The sequence below is a fragment of the Erinaceus europaeus genome, chromosome 8 (assembly GCF_950295315.1).
Source record: "Erinaceus europaeus chromosome 8, mEriEur2.1, whole genome shotgun sequence".
NCBI classification, from domain to species: domain Eukaryota; kingdom Metazoa; phylum Chordata; class Mammalia; order Eulipotyphla; family Erinaceidae; genus Erinaceus; species Erinaceus europaeus.
In genome coordinates this window covers 110,285,173-110,307,329 of record NC_080169.1, presented here as the reverse complement: position 1 = coordinate 110,307,329, position 22,157 = coordinate 110,285,173, and the positions used below count along the sequence as shown (strand labels likewise).

Genomic DNA, 22,157 nt, shown 5'->3' with positions numbered 1-22,157 from the left:
ACGGGAATCTTAAAAGAAGAAGCAAAAAAAAAAAAAAAAAAAAACTACAGGTGCAGAGAACAGATTAGTGGTTGCCAGGGAGGAAGGAAGTAGTCGGGCAAAAATGGATGGAGAGGGTCAAAAGGTATGAACCTCCAGCTACAAAATAATTAAATACTGAGAATAGAATAGACAGTCCTGTGACTACAGTTAATAGTATTATACTGCATATTTGAAAGTCACTATGGATCTAGATTTTATTTTAGTTTTCAATATTTTTAGGATCTAGATTTTAGAAGTTCCCCTCGTAGGGGACTTGGAGGTGGTGTAATGTTAGAGCACTGGTAGAGTGAGGTCTGGATTTATTTATTTTAAATATATATTTATTTATTTTCTCTTTGGTTGCCCTTGTTTTTTTACTGTTGTGGTAGTTATTGTTGTTACTGATGTCGTTATTGGATAGGCTAGAGAGAAATGGAGAGAGGATGGAAAGACAGAAAGGGGGAGAGAAAGATAGACACATGCAGACCTGCTTCACTGCCTGTGAAGCGACTTCCCTGTAGGTGGGGAGCCAGAGACATGAATCGGGATCCTTCTGCCTGTCGTGGTGCTTTGCACCACGTGCGCTTAACCTGCTGTGCTACCGCCGGACTCCCGAGGTCCTTGATTTAATACCTAGCTCCATATGTTCCTTAGTGTTGTTCTGGCCTCTTCTCTCCTCCCACCTCTCTCTATTGACTTATCTCTTGTGCCATAAATATTGAAAATATTCCAATCATAAGAAGAAACTGCAACTATGTGATGGACTTTAGCTAATTTAACTATGACAGTCACTTTACAGTATATACAAATATTGAGTCATCATTGCTGTCACCTGAAAATAATACTATATATTAAATATATTTAAAAAAAAAAGGAAGGGAGCGATCCTGGTGGTAGCACAGCGGTTTAAGCACACAAGGAGAAAAGCACAAGAACAGGAGCAATGATCCTGGTTCCAGCCCCTGGCTCCCCTGCGGGGGGTTGGTGTGGGGTGGGGTGGGGTGTGTCTCCTCACAAGTGGTGAAGCAGGTCTGCAGGTGTCTATTTTTCTCTCTCCCCTCTGTCTTCTCCTCTCTCAATTTCTCTCTGTCCTTTCCAACAACAATGACAACAATGATACAATAATAACAATAAGGGCTACAAAAATGGAAAAAATGGTCTCCAGGAGAAGTGGAATTGTATTGTAGGCACATAGCCCCAGTGATAACCCTGGAGGCAAAAAAGAAAAATAAATAAAAGGAAGGGTGGGAGGAATGAAGGAAGTTACTAAAGAAAAAATAGAGAGGGTGCAAATTCTGCTGTTTTTTAAAGGATGTCTGAGATGCTGGTAGAAGAGTCAACAAATTCCCTAAGTCTTAATGAGAGGGGAGTGGGGTGGGGTAGATAGCATAATGGTTATGCAAAGAAACTGTCCTGCTTGAGGCTCCAAAGTTCCAGGTTAAATCCCCTGCACTGCCATAAGCCAGAGCTGATCAACGGCACTGGTAAGGAAAAAAAGAAAACAGAAAACAGAAGGACACTCAGAAGTAGCAGGTGTGACTTAGAAAGGAAGAGAAGAAGGACCATAGGAGAAGTGGGCAGATGTATAGAGAGTCATAGAAATAAAAGTCAGCCCCTATCTGTGGCCTTGGGAGAACTAGTGCAGTTTCCAGTGGAGGAAATGGGGACACAGAACTCTGGTGGTGGGAATGGTGTGGAATTATACCCGTTTTCCTATAATTTTGTAAGACAATATTAAATCACTAAAAATAATAATAATAAAAAGAATGAGAGAAAAAGAGACAGAGCCCATATTCATATTCAAGATAAGGGACAGGACACGAGCTGGGGAATAGTCTTATGAATGTAACAGGAGTGTCCACCAAACAAAGGAATCTGAAAAAAACAAAAACACTACTAGGAACTGTGGCATTATTACAGAATACAGACCTTTGATCAAATACATCAAAATACCTATTACTATATTAATTATTTCATGAAAGAAATAACTTAGTAGTTTAAAACAACATATATTTATTACTTTGACTTTCTGTGGATCCAGAATCTAACTCTAGATTGGACTTTAGGTAGGTCTGATTCCCTGTCCCTCACACGTTATTAGCAGGTGCTCAAAGGTTGTTGTAGGGGCCCTGATTTTGAAATTAATCTCCTTCCTTCCTTCCTTCCTTCCTTCCTTCCTTTCTCTCTTTTTAAAAAAATTTTTTAAATATTTATTTATTTTCCCTTTTGTTGTCCTTGTTTTATGTTTCTATTGTTGTAGTTATTATTGTTGTTATTGATGTCATCATTGTTAGGCAGGACAGAGAGAAATGGAGAGAGGAGGGGAAGACAGAGGGGGGAGAGAAAGAGAGACACCTGTAGACCTGCTTCACTACCTGTGAAGCAATTCCCCCTACAGGTGGGGAGTTGGGGCTGGAACCAGGATCCTTAGCCGGTCCTTGAGCTTTGAGCCACAGTGCAACCCACTGCACTACCACCGACTCCCTGCTTTCTCTCACTTTCCTTTCTTATATCTCCTTCTTCTTCTTTCTTTCTTTCTTTTTCTTTTTTTTAATAAGAGCAGTGCTCAGCTCTGGCTTATAGTGGTGCCAGGGATTGAACCTGGGACTTTGAGTCTCAGATGAATCTTTTTGCATAGCCATTATGCTATCTCCCACCATCTTGTCTTTATTTCTTCAGCTACATACTACCTAAAAACCTGCACTGAAACACATGGTCTATGAATTTAATTATCTTTGGATCACTGCTCCACTGAGCTAAATAAAGAAAACTATTGGAGGGGGCCAGGTGATAGCACCTAATTGAAAGCCTATGCTACTTGCTCTACTTGCATAATGACCTGGGTTCAAGTCCCTTATTCCCACCTGCAGAGAGAAAGCATCATCAGCCATAAAACAGTGCTGCAGGTATCTCTATCTATCTATCTATCTATCTATCTATCATCTATCTATCTATCTAATCTATCTATCTATCATCTATCAACCTGCCATCTATCTCCTACCCCTCTATTTCTCTGCCTCTATACAATAAATATATATATATTTAAAGAAAACTGTTGGGGGAGTCGGGGGGTGGCGCAGTGGGTTAACCACACTTGGCGCGAAGCGCAGGGACCCGCATAAGGATCCCGGTTCGAGCCCCCAGCTCCACACCTGCAGGGGAGTCACTTCACAGGTGGTGAAGGTCTGCAGGTGTCTATCTTTCTCTCCCCGTCTTCCCTCCTCACTCCATTTCTCTCTGTCCTATCTAACAACGACAACAATAATAACTACAACAACAATAAAAACAAGGGCAACTAAAGGGAAAATAAATAAAATTTTAAAAAAAATTAAAAAAGGAAAACTGCTCTCGTCGACAATGCTTATTAAGTGAATGAAAGAAAAAAAATAGAGTAAATGAAGCCCATTCGAATATATCAGGGAATCAACATAACAGAAATTGGGCAGGACATGTGAAGAGAAACAGTGATATTTTGCTAGAACTGAGCAAATCTTGCACTGGGGACTGTTTGTATCTAATACGTAATTTCCTCCTTACAAATTCCGGAAAACTTAAGTGGGTTAATCTAGTTTAAAGTGTCGCATAAGATAGCGCACAAATCTCCCCACGCAGAAGCTCTTTCTCCACAAGCGCTCGCGAATTTCTGTGGATACTCAGGTAGCAGCTCTCCCACCCCTTTTTAGAAAAATGTATTCTTGTCGCTATATAATTGGCTGTGTATCCCAGGAACTCCTTTTTCATTGGCTCTGCGCCACGTCCATCATTCTTGCACTAGCGCGTTCTATTGGTCTGTTGTTCTGGACAGCCGGCGGCTGGCCCTGCTCTGGGCGGGAGGCGGTTCCTGGTGTTGTCCGAGCGCTCCCCGCCCACATTCCAGAGCTTGGGCGGAGACTCCCTGCGGCCCCAGCCTGCGGGGGTGGGACAAAGCGGAGATCTAGACTTCCGATTGGTACAGACAGTAGTCAGCGTGTCTGATTGGCCACTGTCCTGGAAGGGGGTGGAGACGTAGTTTTTTGCAGGAGCCCTACAGAGGAGCTGCAGGGAGGCTCAAAGTTTGTGTCTGTAGCTGCCGTGCGAAGTGGGCTTACCGCTCAGGGATTTCATTTATTTTTTTCTTTCTCCTGGCATGAAAGCTGAACTGCCTTTGTTGGGAAGGCGATCCGCGCTGTAGCCCCTGCCTGCAACCATTGGCCGGATCTGTGCACCGCCTGTCTGCCCAGGGGACCCTGGACGGAGGTGGTGTCCTGGGCGGAGAAGGGAGCGTCTTCCTTACTCTAGTGCACAAGCTCCACACACGCACACAAGCGCGCCCCAAGCCGGGGTCCCCTCCTGGCGGCCCGGCCCTCCGCTCTCCTGTCGCAGCATCCTCGCCCCGCGAACCCAGGCCCGGCATGGAGGTGCTGGAGAGCGGGGAGCAGGGCGTCCTGCAGTGGGACCGCAAGCTGAGCGAGCTGTCAGAGCCCGGGGAAAGCGAGGCGCTCATGTACCCCACGGTGAGCACCGGCGGCCTGGCGGGCGGGGCGGGGCAGTGGAGAAGGCCCAGAGCTGTCACCAGACCTGGGCTCCCGGACCCGGGACAGGTGGCCTACCTGGGCGGCTCAGGTGGCCTACCTGGGCGGCTCAGGTGGGCCGCTGGCGCTTTCTCAGGATGTTTGGTCATGCCACTTTTGTTTTCTTTGTATCAACCTATTCCTGTTTTATCCCCGAGGCTACCTACCTCCCTTCCCTACACATCTGGAACCTCATTTCCTGTTGCTAAAAGTGCTGTAAACGAGGGAGCAAGGATCAGTATTTGGACATAATAGCCTGAATTTTGCTTGCTACTGGTTTGAAGGAGGAGGTTTTCAAACTGGGCGAAAGAAGGTTTTCTCTGTCGCTCTTTCTGTCCCTTGGTCTTTGTGGATCTGTTCTCTTCTCATTTTTTTTCTTTTTAAAATATGTATTTTAGGAAGCACTTCTGTGAGGTGAGAGGAAGAGAGAGAGAGAGAGAGAGAAAGACCCCTTCACTATAGGAAGAAAACTGCTTTATTTGACTTCTTGATACAGTCAAGAAATCCGCTTCCTCCCATCTTGGAGGAAAGACCAGCAGAGGATGGAAAATGTGAGGCAGTTGTATATTTCAGAAAGACTTGATGGGAAGGGGAACAGCTCACCAACTCTTGTCCTTTCCTTCTTCAAGAGACCCCTGAATGGGGTTCAGCTGTCACAGAGCATCCCTGGATCTTTCAAAGTCTTCAGTTCCTTTTTTTTTTTTTCTTTTTCTTTTTTGTTGTTGCTTTTGGCATTCCATGTGCAAAAAAAGGAAATTGTGTTAACAGCCAGCCCTGGGTGATTTGACTTTATGTGAGATCTCTTTGTCTCTTGTTCATAAATGCAGAAGTTTGTAATTAGAGAGGAAGGGAAAGAATGCTCTAATGAGAAAACGAGAGGCTTGGCTCTTTCCTCTTCTTTTAACCGGGTCAGTGCCAGGATATTTGAAACTTTAGCAAGATGGTTTAGCTTGCTGGCTCCACCTCTTTGGCCTTTGCCTTGGACTGACGTTATTTTGGGAAAAGTGCTAAGGGCCTCCCTGTGATTCCCACCAAAAAACTTTTGTGGTGGTTGGAAGTGACATGTTTAAAAAAAAAAAAAAGCGGAATGCAGGGCTGAGAGGGAGTGGTAGTTCAGGCTGGGGCAAAAGCCAGATGTGCAGTGTGATCTTCCAGGCCTTGCTCCCAGAGCCTGCTCAGGGAAACCATGTGGGCTGCATTTGGTGTGGGGGCCCAGATGTGCTTCCTGTCATCAGCATAGGCTTGGGAACCACTAGGTCCTCATATGGCTTTGGAGATTTGGGGTTCTAGATGTTGTAAGTGACCCAGGGTTGGGGGAGGGCAGGACTGGGGGGGTGTTTTAAGCATTTGTCGAAGGGTAGCTTTTCTCTTTGATTCACATTTTTAAATTAATGGTTCATTTGTTTTAATGTGTGTGTGAGATAGATAGATTGATTGATTGGTAGATAGTAGGAGAGATGCCAGATGTAAGGATTGAACTTGGGACCTCAGGCATGCAAGGCCTGTGCTTTGCCTCTGGATGTTCTCTGTGGTTCTACCTCTTTTATCCTTGAACACTGTGTGTGCATTTTAAACTGTGACAATGTCTCACCCAGCAGCTGGAATGCCAGAGAGAGACAGAGAGAGAGAGAGAAGGAGAGAGAGTGAGAGAGAGACATGTCTTTATCTATGACCAGTGGTGTGGGGTCCTTTCTTGAATCCTTGTAGCTTTCCTGGCTAAAAGCTTAGGAAAGGCAAAAAGCCTCCTGTGACTGTGACTGTGACTGTGACATTAATTCCAAGCAGAGCAACTTGGGAAACCTCTAACCATCATCTTTATGCACAGTTCTGGGGCAATAAATCTTACCTTCCTTTTGGTACCGAGGGTTCAGTTTTTCTTTGTTAATGTGATGAAGTAGTGATGCGTGGTTATTTCCCTTCTAATTGTCTTTGTAATACTAGTTCTTTGTCCACCACCTAGGGACATGTCTTTCTGCTGGCCTCACACTCATTTAACATGTCACTCACCATTCCTGTGTGTCATTACCAACAAATCGTGTGTATATGAGTTCTTATTGAAAGAGGTATTGGATTTAGTAGCACAGACGAAGGGATTATAGTCCTTCTAAACAAAGGGGAGTTGGATAGACATTTGAAAATAGATATTTCTCCCATCTGTTTCATGAACTCGGTTGGATATCCAGTTGCAGAACTGGGTATTGCCATTGGATCGTAATATTGAAAGGCCTGACTTCCAAGTGACTCTTCAGGAAAGAAAAGGCTGACGTGATTAAGTATTTTTTCAAAGATTTACTTGTGCCTTCAGTGACTGGTTATTAAATATCTTCTGTGTGCCAAACACTTGGGATAGAACAGTGAACAGAAGTAGACAGAAATTTGTGACCTTGAAAAGATAAACACCAAGTGATAAGCAGAATAAAGAAGTCAGTTATGTTGCAAGTATGTTAGACAGTTTAAGTGCTATGGGAAAAAGTAAAAGCAGAAGTAGGTAAGGGCCTAGAGAAAAACAGGACAGAAGGGCAAAACATGATATTATACTGAGTGGTCAGAAGAAGCCTCCCATAGAAAGTGGATGTGAACAAATGCTGAAGGAAGTAAGAATGTTAGCTTGGTGATCTGGGAGCTAGCAAAGAGGTAGAATTATAGATTTATAAATGTGAGGCCCCATGTTTGATCTAATCTATTTGTTCATTTTTTCTACAGTCTTGCCTTCACTTCCTTTCTAAGTTCCCATAGTGGGCTCAATGGCTTTGCTGCTACCGTGTTGAAATCCTTCATCATGTCTCTACAGGGAGTCCCATATTTCCAGGTTACATTGATCCCTACAGAGTATGAAATTTGTCTTGCTGAGAGGCATTGCTTTGGGCATGGAGACAGCATCATCTGTAGCACAACAGACTTTCATGCCTGAGGCCCCTGAGACCCTAGGTTCAATCCCCAATATTACCATAAGCCAGAGCTGAGCAGTGCTCTGGTGACTGTCTCTCTTTCTTTCTCATTAAAATTAAATAAAATAAATAAAATATTAAAAAATAAACTAAATGTATTGCATTTGCCACATAAAAATTATACTACTGAAAGGAGTTAGTAGGCTGGGGGAGAAGGATGTTACTTCACTGGATGTGGGCTTGATATGGCATAGTAGCAACACAACTTGAAAAAAGGTGAAACTGTAGCCTTCAAACATATCCAGTCTTGTTGGGGGCCAGGTGGTGATGCACCTGGTTGAGCGCACATATTATAATGCGCAAGGACCCAGGTTTGAGCCCCTGGTCTCCACCTGCAGGGGGAAAGCTTTACAAGTGGTGAAGCAGTGCTGCAGGTGTCTCTCTTTCTGTCACTGTCTCTATCCCTCCTTTCCCTCTCTATTTCTGACTGTCTCTATCCAATAAATAAATAAAGATAATAAAAAATTAAAAAAGAAACAAAAAATACATACCCAGTCTTCTCAACCAACATTATCTCAATTAAAAATAAATAGATATGTGGCAGGGGTAGATAGTATAGTGGTTATGCAAAGAGATTGCCATGCCTGAGGCTTCAAAGTCCCAGGTTCAATCCCCTTCCCCACCATCATAGGCCAGAGCTGATCAGTGCTCTGGTGTTTCTCTCTGTGTCTTTCTCTCTCTGCATCTCTCTCAAAAATAAAATAAATAAAATACTTAAAAAAAGAAATATTAAAAAAATAGATATGCTAGAGGCCAGGTATCAAGTGCACAAGGACCCAGGTTCAAGGACCTGCAGGGGGAAAGCTTCATGAATGATGAAGTAGTGCTGCAGGTGTGTGTCTCTCTCTCTCTACTTCTCTCTCCCTCCCAATTTCTCTCTGCCTCTATCCAAAATGAATGAATGAGTAAATAAAAAATGCAATTAAAATGATGTCATATTTTAAAAAGACCCTTAAAATTAGATATGCTGAAGTTATAATCCTTAAAAAGATGTTTGTACAGCCAACAATTTTACTTATTTTGTCTCTTAATTGTCAAACTCAGTGTTCTATTTCATATATATGTGTGTACTTATATTTTATGTATGTATATATATCTGAGACCTTCTAATGATCCAGTGAAGGAGCTATCTGTAGTATTATTTTTAATTCTCATTTTACATATAAGAAAATTGAGAAGGACCCAGGTTTGAGCCCCTAGTCCCCACCTGCAGGGGGAAAACTTCATGAGTATTGAAGCAGTGCTGCAGGTATCTCCCTGTCCCTCTCCCTCTTTACTCCCCACCCCCTGTCTATTTCTGACTGTCTCTATCCAATAAATAAAGATAATGAAAAAAAAAAGAAAGAAAATTGGGGTTGTGGTCCAGGAGTTGGCACATTGCATAAATCACTGGAATCTCAGGCATGAAGTCCTGAGTTCGATCCCTGGTAGCACATGTACCAGAGTGATGTCTGTTTTTTTCTCTTTCTCCTATCTTTCTCATTAGTGAATAAAATCTCTCTCTCTTTTTAAAAATTTTTTAAAAAATATTTATTTATTTATTCCCTTTTGTTGCCCTTGTTGTTTTATTGTTGTAGTTGTTGTTGATCTCGTTGTTGTTGGATAGGACAGAGAGAAATGGAGAGAGGAGGGGAAGACAAAGAAGGGGAGAGAAAGATAGACACCTGCAGTCCTGTTTCACCGCTTGTGAAACGATTCCCCTGCAGGTGGGGAGCCGGGGGCTCGAACCAGGATCCTTACACTGGTCCTTGTGCTTAGCGCCACCTGAGCTTAACCCGCTGTGCTACCTCCTGACTCCCTCTCTCTTTTTTTTTTTTTTTAAAGAAAAGCGGGGTCTAATGAGTTTGAGTAGGTGAATGTTTCACTATTTAGCGATGTAATCCAAATTCAAATGAAGGCCCACCTGGCCTCAAAGTCCAATTTCTTTCTGAGCAGGCTTCATGGATGAAGCATGTAGGTTGAAGAGGCTTGCGAGAAAGAAAGCTCAGCCTACTGGAGGCCCAGCTTGTATGTCTGAGGCTCCAGAGGCCACAGGCTCAACCCCCAGCTCCACCTTATGCCAGAACCACATATAATCTGGTTTGTTCTCTCTCTTCCTTGCCTGTCTCACACGCTTTTTCATATTCATAGGTTAAATGAATCTTGAAAAACAAGGACTGTCGACTTAAAGAGAAGGAACGCGTTAGGGGGATGGATGGCTAGGGAGTCCCAGGCTGCTGAGCCTCACTACAGCTTATGTTTAACAGAGAGGGAGGGTGTGCAGACCATCACCCCTTCCCAGCACTGTCATTCCATTTGCTCTGACTAGGGAGTCAGTTTCCACATGCATATTACTGATGTGCTGCTTTAGCAAACCTGACACCTACCTGGTTTTAAAAACACAGAAGGGTCGGGTTGCTTGAGGCTGGGAATGTGAGGGCTAGCAGGCACTCTCTGTGAGCTGCCAGGAGAGATGCTTTTCTCATTTGCTTAGAAGGGAAGAATTCTTGGTCCAGAAAGACAAAGACTTAGTGGAGACAGCTTCAGAGTCTTCAACAACAATATCACTTGTAGGTCCAGACAAATTCAGACTTGCTGGGTAGACCCGGGGTTCTTATAATTTTGGGCGTTTTTATTTGTTTGCTTGTTTGTTTTTATTTTCTCTTGTATCTTTAAAAATCATTCTCAGATGATGACATGTTCTAAGTCAGTGAGCAGTGCTAGTCTAAATGCTGCTGGACTGGATGAAAGCGAAAAGTAGGCTGAGAAGAGAAGACGCAGCTAAAAATGAGGGGGTGTCTCATGGTTTAAAATCGTCCTGAGAAACCCTTTCCCACTCACCTGCTTAGATCAGGGCGTATCTAACACAGAGGCATCTCTATAAATACTGGGCAAATGACATGTCTAGAAATTCACTGTGGGGCTTTGCAATCAAAAGAACCAAAGAGTCTAGAAATCGTTTTTTGTACATTTATTTTATTGAGTTTCTTAATGTTACTGAGTTCTTGCACTGTCAAATCATGCCTGAGAATTCAAAGGGAGACATGGTACGGGGGACCTGGATGCTGGCACACTTGGTAGAACGTATCCATTACCATGTGTGTAGACCCAGGTTCAAACCTCTAGTCCCCACCTGTGGGGAAGGGGGAGCTTCATGAGTAGTGAAGCAATGCTGCAGGTCTTTCTCTCTTTCCCTCTCTGTCTCCCATTTCCTGCTCAATTTCTCTTTGTATCTATCCCAAATAAATCAATAATACAAAATAAAGAAAGAATGAAATGGCACAGTGAACAGCCTCATCCAGCCATTATACAGTATATTAAATCTTAAATCTTGATCATGTGCATTTTGAGAATTTTACAAAAAAAGCTTTAACAGGAGTTAGACTTTTTTTTTATTATTATTGATTTAATAATGATTGACAAGACCATAGGATATGAGGGGTACATACCCTCCATTGGAAGCTTTCCTGTTCTTTATCCCTTTGGATAAAGACTCAGGATCATTATGGGGTGCAGAAGGTGGAAGTTCTGGCTTCTGTAGTTGTTTCTCCACTGGACATGTGTGTTGACACGTTGATCCATACCCCCAGCCTGTTTCTGTCTTTCCCTAATGGGGTAGGGCTCTGGAGAGATGGGGTTCCAGGATACATTGGTGAGGTCATCTGCCCAGGGAAGTCAGGTTGGCATCATGGTAACATATAGATGAGATTTGGGGTATCCATTTTGGAAAAAGCAAGTAGGTCTATTTTAGGTATTTTCCAAGGGGAGTTAGAATTTTAAATATCCTACAGGCCTTCAGATTTCTAGTACACTGTGCCATTAAATAACACTTCCACCAGTTCAGAAATTCTCTCCCTGGACATTATATATGCATGGGTTGTACCTGTAGGGATGCTTGAGAAATGGATAGTTGATTGTTTCTGTTAATGGGATTTGGGAGACTGGAGGTCAGGAAAAATGTGGGAGTTATTTCTACACTGTCCCTTTCATAGTGTTCACATTTTTACTTCCTGAGTGTATTTATAGAATCAACCATCACAACTTATACTGTAGAGAATTGGATGAGAAGTCTTTGTAGCGTAAGTTTTCTTTTGAGGAAGAGTTATTACAGTGTGACAGCACTTGTATCTGCAGGAGTTCTTAGTGGGAAAGGTCTCTCAGGGTAAAGAACTAACAGAGGGTCTACTGTGTGTAATGGACTTTTCAATCTTGGTATCTTTCTCCTGATCCAGTTTAGTAATGAAAAAGCCTTTATTTTTTTATTTTTTTTTATTTTTACTTATAAAATATTGACAAGACCACAGGATAAGAGTGGTACAATTTCACACAACTCCCACTACCACTTCTTTTTTTTAACACTTTTTTTTTAAATCAATTCTTTTGTGTGTGATGTGGAACCAAGCCTCACATCTAAAATTTTCAATAACTTTTGGGTGAGTTTTTCATTAACACAGAGGAGACAGAGAAAGAGAGAGAGAGAGAGAGGATATCACAGTACCAAAAGGAGAAACATTTATGTGGTTCCAGGGCTTGAACCCAGACCACTCATATGGCCAGACAAATACCCTACCCATTGTAAAATTTCTTCCATCCAGTTTTATTGTTTTTAAAAATTTTTTTCCTTTTTTTTTAAATTTATAAAATGGAAACACTGAAAAGTCCATATGATAAGAGGGATACAATTCCACACAATTCCCACCACCAGAACTCTGTGTCCCATCCCCTCCTTTGATAGTTTCCCTATTCTTTAACCCTCTGGGAGTATGGACCCAGGGTCATTATGGGATGCGGGAGGTGGAAGGTCTGGCTTTGTAATTGCTTCCCCACTGAGTGTGGATGTTGGCAGGTCTCTCTCTTTCCTTAATGGGGCAGGGATATGGGGAATCAGGCCTCCAGGACACATTGGTGGGGTCATCTGCCCAGGGAAGTCTGCCTGGCATCATGGTAGCATCTGGAACCTGGTGGCTGAAAAAGAGTTAAGATATAAAGCAGAACAAATTGTTGACTAATCATGAACCTAAAGGCAAGAATATTGCAGATGAAGATTTGAAGTCTCCATTTTGGAAATAACTAGTAGGTCTATTTTAGGTATATTTCAAGTGGCCCACGACTCTATAGTTTTTGCCTGAGCCTGACATCTGATATGCAGGTGGACCCAAGTTATTGTCTGGGGAGATGATGTCATGGCTGGAAAAAGGGCTAGAAAGCTGGATCAGGGAAGAGAGTAGCTACCAAATATGGGAAAAGTGTATAAATATTGTTAACTGTAAGCCCATCAATTTTATCTGGGGCCCATATGCTGAATATGGGCCCCAGATCAAATCGATGGGGTCTACAGTCAACAATATTTAATTTTTTCTTAACCAGAGCACTAGTCAGTTTTGGCTTATAGTGGTGTGGGGAGTTGACCCTGAAGTTTGGGAACATCAGGTATGAGAATCTCTTTGCATAATAAGCACTATGCTATCTTCCCTGCCCCTGCTATAATTTATTATTATTTTTAAAAATATGTTTTAAAAGCATACACAGGAGCTACAAAGTCTTTGTCAAGATGACAAGGGGGTCTGTTTGATTTGCATGGTAAATTAATGCAAACCCATCTATTTGTAAAAATTGTTTAGTGGTTACACTACTAACGTGTATCTAGTTGGTTCTGAATGTGAATAGACTGATGCCAGGCAGTGGTAGGTCAGCAGACAAGGGACTATTCCACGTGCTTGATGCCCGGATGTGAAGGCCATCTGCCTTGCACATCTAGCACTGATTGCCTGAGTGGAGTTGGCTAATCTCACAGACTAGTGGCTTCCTCTTCCCCTTGGCTGGCTTAGACTCACTGATATGGCTCCAATGGGATCTTGAAGCATTTGGTTTGTTTGATGTTCATTTCCTGTTGTTGGTCCCTGGCCAGGATTTAAGGGGGGGAAATCTGGCTCTTTGTGACAGGGTTGCTCTTCTGGGAGTTACCAACTTTTTCCTGGTAGAAACCCAGGTTCAAGAGAAGGAGTGGAGGGAAGAGCCAGAACATCACTCTGGCACATGTGATACTGGGCTTCGAACCCAGGGCCTCATGCTCTAAAGTCCCATGGTTTATTCACTATACCACCTTCTGGACTGCTACTCTTTTTCTTATAAGAACTCTGAATGATCAAACTCTGTGGAGGCAGGGAGCTCTGATGTCAAGCTTTTTATTTGAACAAGAAGTGAGGCATTGCGTTCAGACTGATGATCGAATGAAGCCCCAGTGCTTATAGTTGCAAGTGCCTGGGGGTTGATTTTGATTGTTTAATCAATAAATTAATGATTATGTCATGTCACAAGCATTCTAGATAGACTGAGCTTGCCTGTTATCATGGACCTAAATCATCTGTGCACTGCTTTTAGCTCTAGGTTGGAGGCAACTCCAACCCAAATGAGTTTCAGATGTTCATGTTTCAAATGACAGCTATGTTATCTTCTGTTAATTAATTGATTAATTAATTAAATTTTTGCCTCCAGGGTTCTTGCTGGAGCTTGGTACTGGCACTACAAATCCACTACTCCTGGAGACCATTTTTCATTTTTATTGGATAGGACAGAGATAAATTGAGAGGGGAGGGAAAGATAGAAGGAGAGAGATAGAGAGATACCTGCAAACCTGCTTAACCACTTGTGAAGCTGCCCCCCTGCAGGTGGGGAGCCTGGGCCTCGAACCTGGATCCTTGCACAGGTGCTTGCCTTTCATACTATTTGCATTTAACCAGATGCATCACTGCTTTCCCCCCTTTTAATTCATTAATTATTTTTTATTACTACCAGGGTTATCTCTGGAGCTTGCTACCTGTATAACAAATCCACTACTCTCAGTGACCTTTTTTTTTTTTTTTTGGTCCCTCTTTCTTTTATATGATAGGACAGAGAGATATTGAGAGGGAGGGGGAAATAGAGGAGAGACACACTTGTAGCACTTCTTCACCACTTGTGAAACTTTCCCCTGCAGGTGGGAAATGGGGGCTTGAACCCTGGCCCTTGAGCATGCTGCTAATGTGTACCTTCTTCATTGTGGTTCTTTTTAAGGGTGTAATACAGAAACCTTTTTCACAACTCCACCAGGTCTTCCATAATTTTTAATTACCAGAGCACTGTTTAGTTCTGCCTTATGGTGGTGCAGGGGATTGAACCTGGTACCTTAGAGCCTCAGGCATAACTATTATGCTGTCACCCCCACTCAGCCCACGTCTTCTTTCTTTAAACTCTATTGGCAAGGATAGGATCATATAACTTTTTTCTATTTTAAAAAATTTTTTAAAAATATTTATTTATTTCCTTTTGTTTTCCTTGTTGTTTTACTGTTGTAGTTATTATTGATGTTGTTGTTGTTGGATAGGACAGAGAGAAATGGAGAGAGGAGGGGAAGACAGAGAGGGGGAGAGAAAGATAGACACCTGCAGACCTGTAGGTGGGGAGCCGGGGGCTCGAACCGGGATCCTTACCTCAGTCCTTGCACTTTGTGCCACCTACTTAACCTGCCGCACTACCACCTGACTCCCCATTTTTTTATTTTTAAAAAGATATTTTATTTTAATGAGAAAGAGTAGATACAGAGGAAAAGATGGCAGGAGAGAGAGAGAGAGCAAGAACACTGCTCAATTCTGGCTTATGGTGGTGCTGGGACCTCAGAGCCTCAGACTTTAAAGGCTTTTGTGTAATTTTATGCTATCTCCCCCACCCCTACTTAACCATTTCTAAAACTGTGGTTGGAAAAGGATTTACACAAATAACCTTGATTATTCCTGTGGGGATGGAGGATACACTAGTTTGACTACTAGTCAGCAGTCTGAGTTGGCAACTCTTTTCTTAACTAGAAGGTGTGTTTGTGTAACCAATGGCTGTTTTTCCTCAAAAAGATGGGTTCAGCAAATAGAAAATGCTTTCAAATCCAGATAATATGTCTTGGGAATTGATGAAACCAACTACCTTGTCACTTGGAAAACTCTAAAAGTCACAGCCTTCAGCTGTGTTAATCAATGGAGAAAGACTGGAGAGACAAGAATAGCCATTTATTTATTGAGGGGGGAAAGGGGCGATAGAGAGGGAGAGAGACAGAAAGACATCTGTAGCCCTGCTTTACCACTCGTGAAGCTTTCCCTCTGCAGGTGGGGTCTGGGGGCTCGAACCCAGGTCCTTGCTCATTGTAACATGTGCACTCAACCAGGTGTGCCACCATCTGGCCCCAAGAATAACCTTTTTGATGTATAGAAAGGCTCTCAAGGAGAGGCAACTGGTGTGTTTCAGCCTGCTAACCAGAACATGTAGAATTCACTGTATTATCTGAGCTCTCTTCACTAGGGTCAAATGTCAGGGCTGGCCCTGAGCTTATAATTATTCTCACCACGCAAGACAAGAATGACTTGTTCTGTCTCAGACCTGCACAATATCACATCAGCAGGTGGAAAGCTAAGTGACATTTTCGAAGAAGCTGTTTTTCCAGTTGCACATGGCTATTCAGATATTGAGAAGGCTACATGTGTGCCTGTTTACAGCTTGAACTGCTTGCCTCAGCTCTGCCTGGCATTCACCCATCTTGGGGCTGGCTGGGCCTTTGGTAAGGTTGAGTGCCTTTCACTTCAGGATGTCAGAATTGTCAGAGTGAATCATCTGATAAAGGAGTAGTGCCCACATTCCTTGTCCTTGTACAATGGACATTAAAAAAAAATGATGAGACCCAACATCATTGGGTCAGAGTCAAGCCCATTCTTCCTTCTCCTTGCCAACTGAGTATTCTTGGATTCTTCCAAATGAAGCTCCAAGTTAACTGGTTTTCTTCTGAATTGTATAGATACTTCTTGAGGTATCTAGAAGCCAATGGCTCATTTCATTTTTGTGGAATCTGACACCTGCAACAGTAAACAGATTTGCTCAGCCAGAACTGAGGCTCTTTGAAGAATAAAGGCAAGGACTGTCTTTCCCACACTCCCGTGGTGTGATGGGATGGAAGCCCCAGATCCAGAGGTGCCGTTGCTGCTCATTGTATAACTACAGGAGATGGTCTTGGAGGTACTTTCAGAAAGTACCCTTTACAAAATCTTTGGCTTCTTTTGTTGATATATATATATTAAATTTTATTTATTTTTCCAATTTTTTATTATCTTTATTTATTGGGTAAAGGCAGCCAGAAACTGAGAAGGTAGAGGGAGATAGAGAGGGAGAAGAGGGAGAGAGAGAGACACCTGTAGGCTTGCGTCATCACTTGTGAAGCCTTCCCCCTGCAGGTGGGGACCAGGGGCTTGATCCTGGGTCCTGTGCACTGTAACATGTGCGCTCAACCAGGTGCACCACCACCCAGCCCCAATATCTATTTTTTAAAGTTTTTTTTTCTCATGCCATGTAGACTTTTCTCGTTTTAAATTATCTTTATTTATTTATTGGATAGAGACAGCCAGAAATCGAGAGGGAAGGGGGTGATAGAGAGTGAGAGAGATAGACACCTGCAATACTGCTTTACCACTTGCAAAGCTTTTCCCCTGCAAGTGGGGACTGGGGGCTTAAACCTGGGTTGTTATGCATTGTTACATGCATGCAACCAGGTGCGCCACCACCCAGCCTCAGTTTATATATTAGCTCTGGGTTATTATAAATGCTTCTGAAAATCAGAAAATTTATTGTGAAAGGGATTTGGCTATTTAGGTATCTGTGTCTCTTCTGGTTTAATTACTAGAATAAGAGGGAACTGTGGGGGGGTCCAGGTGGTGGCACACCAGGCTAAGCACACATAGTACTAAGTTCGAACCCTCATTCCCTACCTGCATCAGAGATGCTTCATGAATGATGAAGCAGGTCTGCAGGTGTCTCTCTCTCTCTCTCTCTCTACTTCTCCATCCTCTCTTAATTCCTCTCTGTCCTATTGAATAAAATGGGGGGGGGAGGAAAAAATGGCTGCCAGGAGCAGTGGATTCATAGTGCTGGCACTGAACCCCAATAAGTGGAGGCAGAGAGAGAGAGGGAGAGGGAGAGAGAGAGAGAAGTGCTAGAGAGATAGTATAATGCTTATTCAAAATACTTTCATGCAAGAGATTCTAAGGTTCCAGATTCAATTATAAGCCAGTGCTGAATGGTGCTCTAGTTTCTCTCTCTCTTTCTATGGTATCTTTCTCTCTGTATCTCTCTTTTATTAAAAATAGATACATAACCAAATGAGAGAGAGGGAGAGGGAGAGGGAAAGAAGGAGGGACCAAGAGGTAGCATACCTGGTTAAGTGCACACACCATAGTGCACAAGGGCCCAGGTTCAAGCCCCTGGTCCCCACCTGCAGGAGGGAAAACTTTAGGAGTGGTGAAGCAGGGCTGCAGGTGTCTCTCTCCCTCTCCCCTTCCCCCTCAATTTATCTCTGTCTCTATCCAATAATAAATAAGAGAGAGAGAGGAGAGAAAGAGAGACCCATTTCCACTAGCGTGGAGTTGAAAGCAGTACTGACCACAGAGTGGGCTTTTGCAAGTTTGGTGTCCTGGGCTACTGATTCTCTGGTGCTTCTGAATCAATTATTTCATTTCTTTGGACCTCAGTTCCTTCACATGTCACTGTCTGATGCAGAGTCGACACACTTTCCCACCCGCTCTCCTGTGTGAAAAGCCATCTCTCCAAGGAAGAGATATCTCAAACTCTGGAGTCTGACATCATTCAGAAAAAAGAGGGAGCCTCTGTCGGGCTAGCTTCGTGGGCGGGAGAGAGATAAGACCAGGGACTCATGGCTGAGTGGTACACAGTTCAGTCTTTATTCATGTGGAACACAGTGCAATCTAAACTATCTCTAACCACAATCTTGTCCTTATATATCCTGAGGCTGAAGAGTGAGGTCCGAAGAGGATGTATGTAGGATAGGGGGTGGGGAGAAGGAAAAAGCATGCAAAACAGTGAGGATTAAACCAATGCCCTGGAGGCAGGGCGGTGCTTACTTAACAGTGGTTATGTAAATAGAATACAGTGTTAAGCAGGGGGGATTAAACCAATGAAACAGAAGGGGTCTTAGAAGCAGAATTTAGAAGCATACCAACAAGCCTCTAATTATTCCCTCTTCTGCATCTTCATTTCCTGTCCTCCACAGCTCTTCCCTTCTCCCATAAACACAGGTTTCTACTTTGAACATGTTTCCCAGACCCTATGGTCTTTCTTGTTTACTGCCAGGTTTTCTCAAGTGAGTGGTCAGTAGTTCTGCCATGTATGTATGAATGTATGTATTTATTTATTTATTTTTCATGATTCCCATATCTGGAATTTATTTTTCATGATTCCCATATCTGGAAATTTATTTTTCATGATTCCCATATTCTGATTATACATGTCTATATCCTAAGGAATCTTTTTTAAAAAAATATTTATTTATTGCATAGAGACCGAGAAATTGAGAGGGGAAGAGAGAGAGAGAAGGAAAGAGACAGAGAGACACTTGCAGCCCTACTTCACCTCTCATGAAGCTTACCCCTTGCTGGTGGGGACCAGGGGTTTGAACCCTGATGTCCTTGCATGCTGTGATGTGTGTGTTTAATCAAGCGGGCTTCTGCCTGGTCCCCTCCATTTTCTCACTTCCTGTTTGCTCCTGCACCCTATGTATTCTGGCTCTTCACCTCTGCTTACAGGTCCTCCATCTCCTCTTGAACCACTGAATCCACTCGTTGAATCCTTCCATCAACTTCAGTACAAGTGACTCTGGGATCCTCTTATTTGTTGTTTGTCTGCTGATGGGAAGTGGAATATCTTTGGAGTATGACCCAAGATTCTTCAGGGCCCTCTTTAGCTGTGGGCCAGTTCTAGTTGGGCTGCCTGTGATACACTTCCAACTGAGAAAAGTGAGGGACACTTTGAGCCTTCTTATCTCTGTGCCTCATTTATCTCAGGAATTGTGTAGTGACTCAGCTCTAAGTGTGGTGTAAACCCACAAAAAGTTCAAAAAGGACACCATTGATTCTAGAATCAATATCACTCATCAGATGCAGGCAATGTTTTGACTGGGTTTATCTTGTTATTATTACTTAGCTTGGAAAGTCCTTTATTGGATGATATGTCTAGCTTTTTCTAGTGAAAGGTCAGTGCAAAAATTAGATGTAATGTCTTAGATCAGGGATTGTTTATTCCTCTGGTGTATATGACTGCTGTCAAGTACATTTACAATTGCCTCATGTTGAATTGCCTTTGGGTTGCTTTATTCTGATGTGATGTATTTGTCTAAATCTTGCTGACATTACTGAAGAGTTTTGAACATGTTTAGAACCAACTTATTAATTGATTAATGAGAGAGTGGGGGCCGGGTAATGGCTTATTTGGATGAGGTCACACATGTTACCAGGAGCAAGGCCTCTGGTTCAAGCCCACAGTCCCCACCGTCAGGTGGGAAAACTTCACAAGTGGTAAAGCAGAGCTGTAGGAGTCGCCCCCCCCCCACACACACTCTATCTCCTTCTCCCCCCTCAGTTTCCCTCTGTACTATCAAATAAAAAAGAAAGGATAAAGAAAAGGGAAAGAAGTCCCCCAGAAATAGTGGATTTGTCATGCAGGCACTGATCCTCAGCAATAACCATGGTAATAAACAAGCTAACAAGAAACAAGCCACCACACATGTGGTGGCAGGAATGGAACCTGGCACCTCTGTGATGCGAATTCTGTGCTCTTCCATTGTTTTACCACTTGGGATGAAAAATTTGCACTGTGTTTTTTTTTTGTTGTTGTTGTTGTTTTCTTTACCAGAACACTGCTCAGCTTTGGCTTATGGTGGTGCAGGGATTGAATCTGGAACTTTTTTTTTTTTTTTTAATTTCTTTATTGGGAAGTTAATATATTTTTTAATATTTTTATTTATTACTGGATAGAGGTAGAGAGAAATTGAAAGGGAGGGGGAAGATAGATAGATAGGATAGAGAGAGAGACAGAGAGACACCTGCAGCCCAGCTTCACCACTCGTGAAGTTTTCCCCCTGCAGGTGGGGACCAGGGGCTTGAACCTGGGTCTTTCCGCTTACATTGTAATGCGAGTACTTAACCAGGTGCACCACGCCTGGCCCTGGGGGATTAATATTTTACAGTGACAGTAAGTACAATAGTTTGTACATGCATAACATTTCCCAGTTTTCCACATAACAATACAACCCCCACTAGGTCCTCTGTCAGAACCTGGAACTCTGGAGCCTCAGGCAGGAGAGTCTCTTTGTATAGCCATTATGCTAATTACTCCTCCCATTTGTTTTTTAAGATTTGAGATGAGTTCTTCTGTGCAGCTCAAATCTCTGCATGCAGTCTTGTCAGAAGTAACACTGGTGACATTTGGAAGAATAAATTCTGGGGGGAGCATAAAGTATGTGGGGGGGCAGGGCGGGGCGGGGATGGACTCTCACTTAAATGATTTCAGCCTCAGTTTCAACAAAAGTAAAATGTTGCCTTTGTCTTACATCACCCCAAGGTTCTTTGGAGCTGCCCAGTTCCACGTGTTTCATGCTTTCCCGTTCCTTTAAAAGTCATAAATCTTTAACAAATCAGTCATGGAAAACAACAATAAGAAGATGGAGCTATTTTCGATTTCATTTGGCAACTCCATTGGCAGGTGTCGTTTTGCATTTTGTAGCCTCTGTTTTCATACTTGAAACAGTGTTTCAGTAAAACCCAGACAAAATAAAGAGTGGGAAAAACAGAGAGGCACAGTGGTAGGGCACATTTTTTTAACATGGGGGGCGGGGGAGAAAGAAACACATGCAACTCTTCAGACTTTTTGGCAAAGAAAATAAGTCTGGGAGGAAAAAAAAAAATCCACAAACAGTTTCCTAGTTGTCTGAGTGGAAAACCCTGGTTTTTAACATTTCATATCTTAGAAATGTCTGAATAGCTTTTGTTTAAAGGGAAATTCCTTTTTGGCTGAGAAAGTGCCTGTAGGATTCAGACTGATAGGGCAGTGTTTTCTTCTTTGAAAAACCTGGAGGAGATAAGGTTTTGTGATGGAAATGTGTTTCTCCCAGGCAAGTTTTGTTAGACAGATATTGAAATTCATGTTTTCCCATCAGTAAGGTTTTATAAGGCTGACCATTAACTTCTTGTTCCCCCCGCCCCCCACTTCCTGTCTGTGCATCCAGAGGAAGCATCTCTCTTAGCTTGTCCTTCCTCCAATTTGAGAGATTTAATGACCTGCATTACCTGGGTATGTTCTAGGCAGGAGGATATACACTTTTAACCTTGGGGTTTTCCCCTACGTACACTAGGAAGCGAGATATGTAAACAGGTTATTGAATTACAAGTCACCAAGAAGCACATTTTTGCACTGGAGCCATGTTCAAAATGTTTCTGGAGCACAGAGGATGGAAACACACCAGAAAAAAAAAAAGTCACGAGTTGGGAACACTTCCCAGAGCAGATTTCATATGCTGTGGGTTCTGAAGCTTAAATAGGAGTTCTCCAATGGGAAGAAGAACTGTACAGGCTAAGGATGTATTGGATGGCTATCAGGGCTGGTTCCTAGGAATCCAAAGAAGTTTTATGTAGTTTGAGGGCGGGGGTGCTCTAAGCTGGGATATCATGTCCTGGTAGAGCTCCAGTCCTGCTGCACTGTGAGGCCTCGCGCTGAGCCCTGCACCATGTGAGACTACCACTGACATCACTGCGGTGGTGAGGGCGTCTCCACAGGTGATGGATTTGTGTTGTGGTGCTCT

At 42.9% G+C, this 22,157-nt stretch overlaps 1 protein-coding gene across 1 annotated transcript in view; it reads left to right on the top strand.

The window, feature by feature from the left end:
- The first annotated feature begins 4,040 nt into the window (after nt 1-4,040).
- The window catches only part of CREB3L2 (cAMP responsive element binding protein 3 like 2), a 186,031-nt gene continuing 167,914 nt past the window's right edge, over nt 4,041-22,157 (top strand). Inside the window, exon 1 of the mRNA XM_007525164.3 lies at nt 4,041-4,514. Within this exon, the coding sequence (XP_007525226.1) occupies nt 4,413-4,514 (102 nt within the window). The 5' untranslated portion in view covers nt 4,041-4,412. The remainder of the gene's footprint in view (nt 4,515-22,157) is intronic.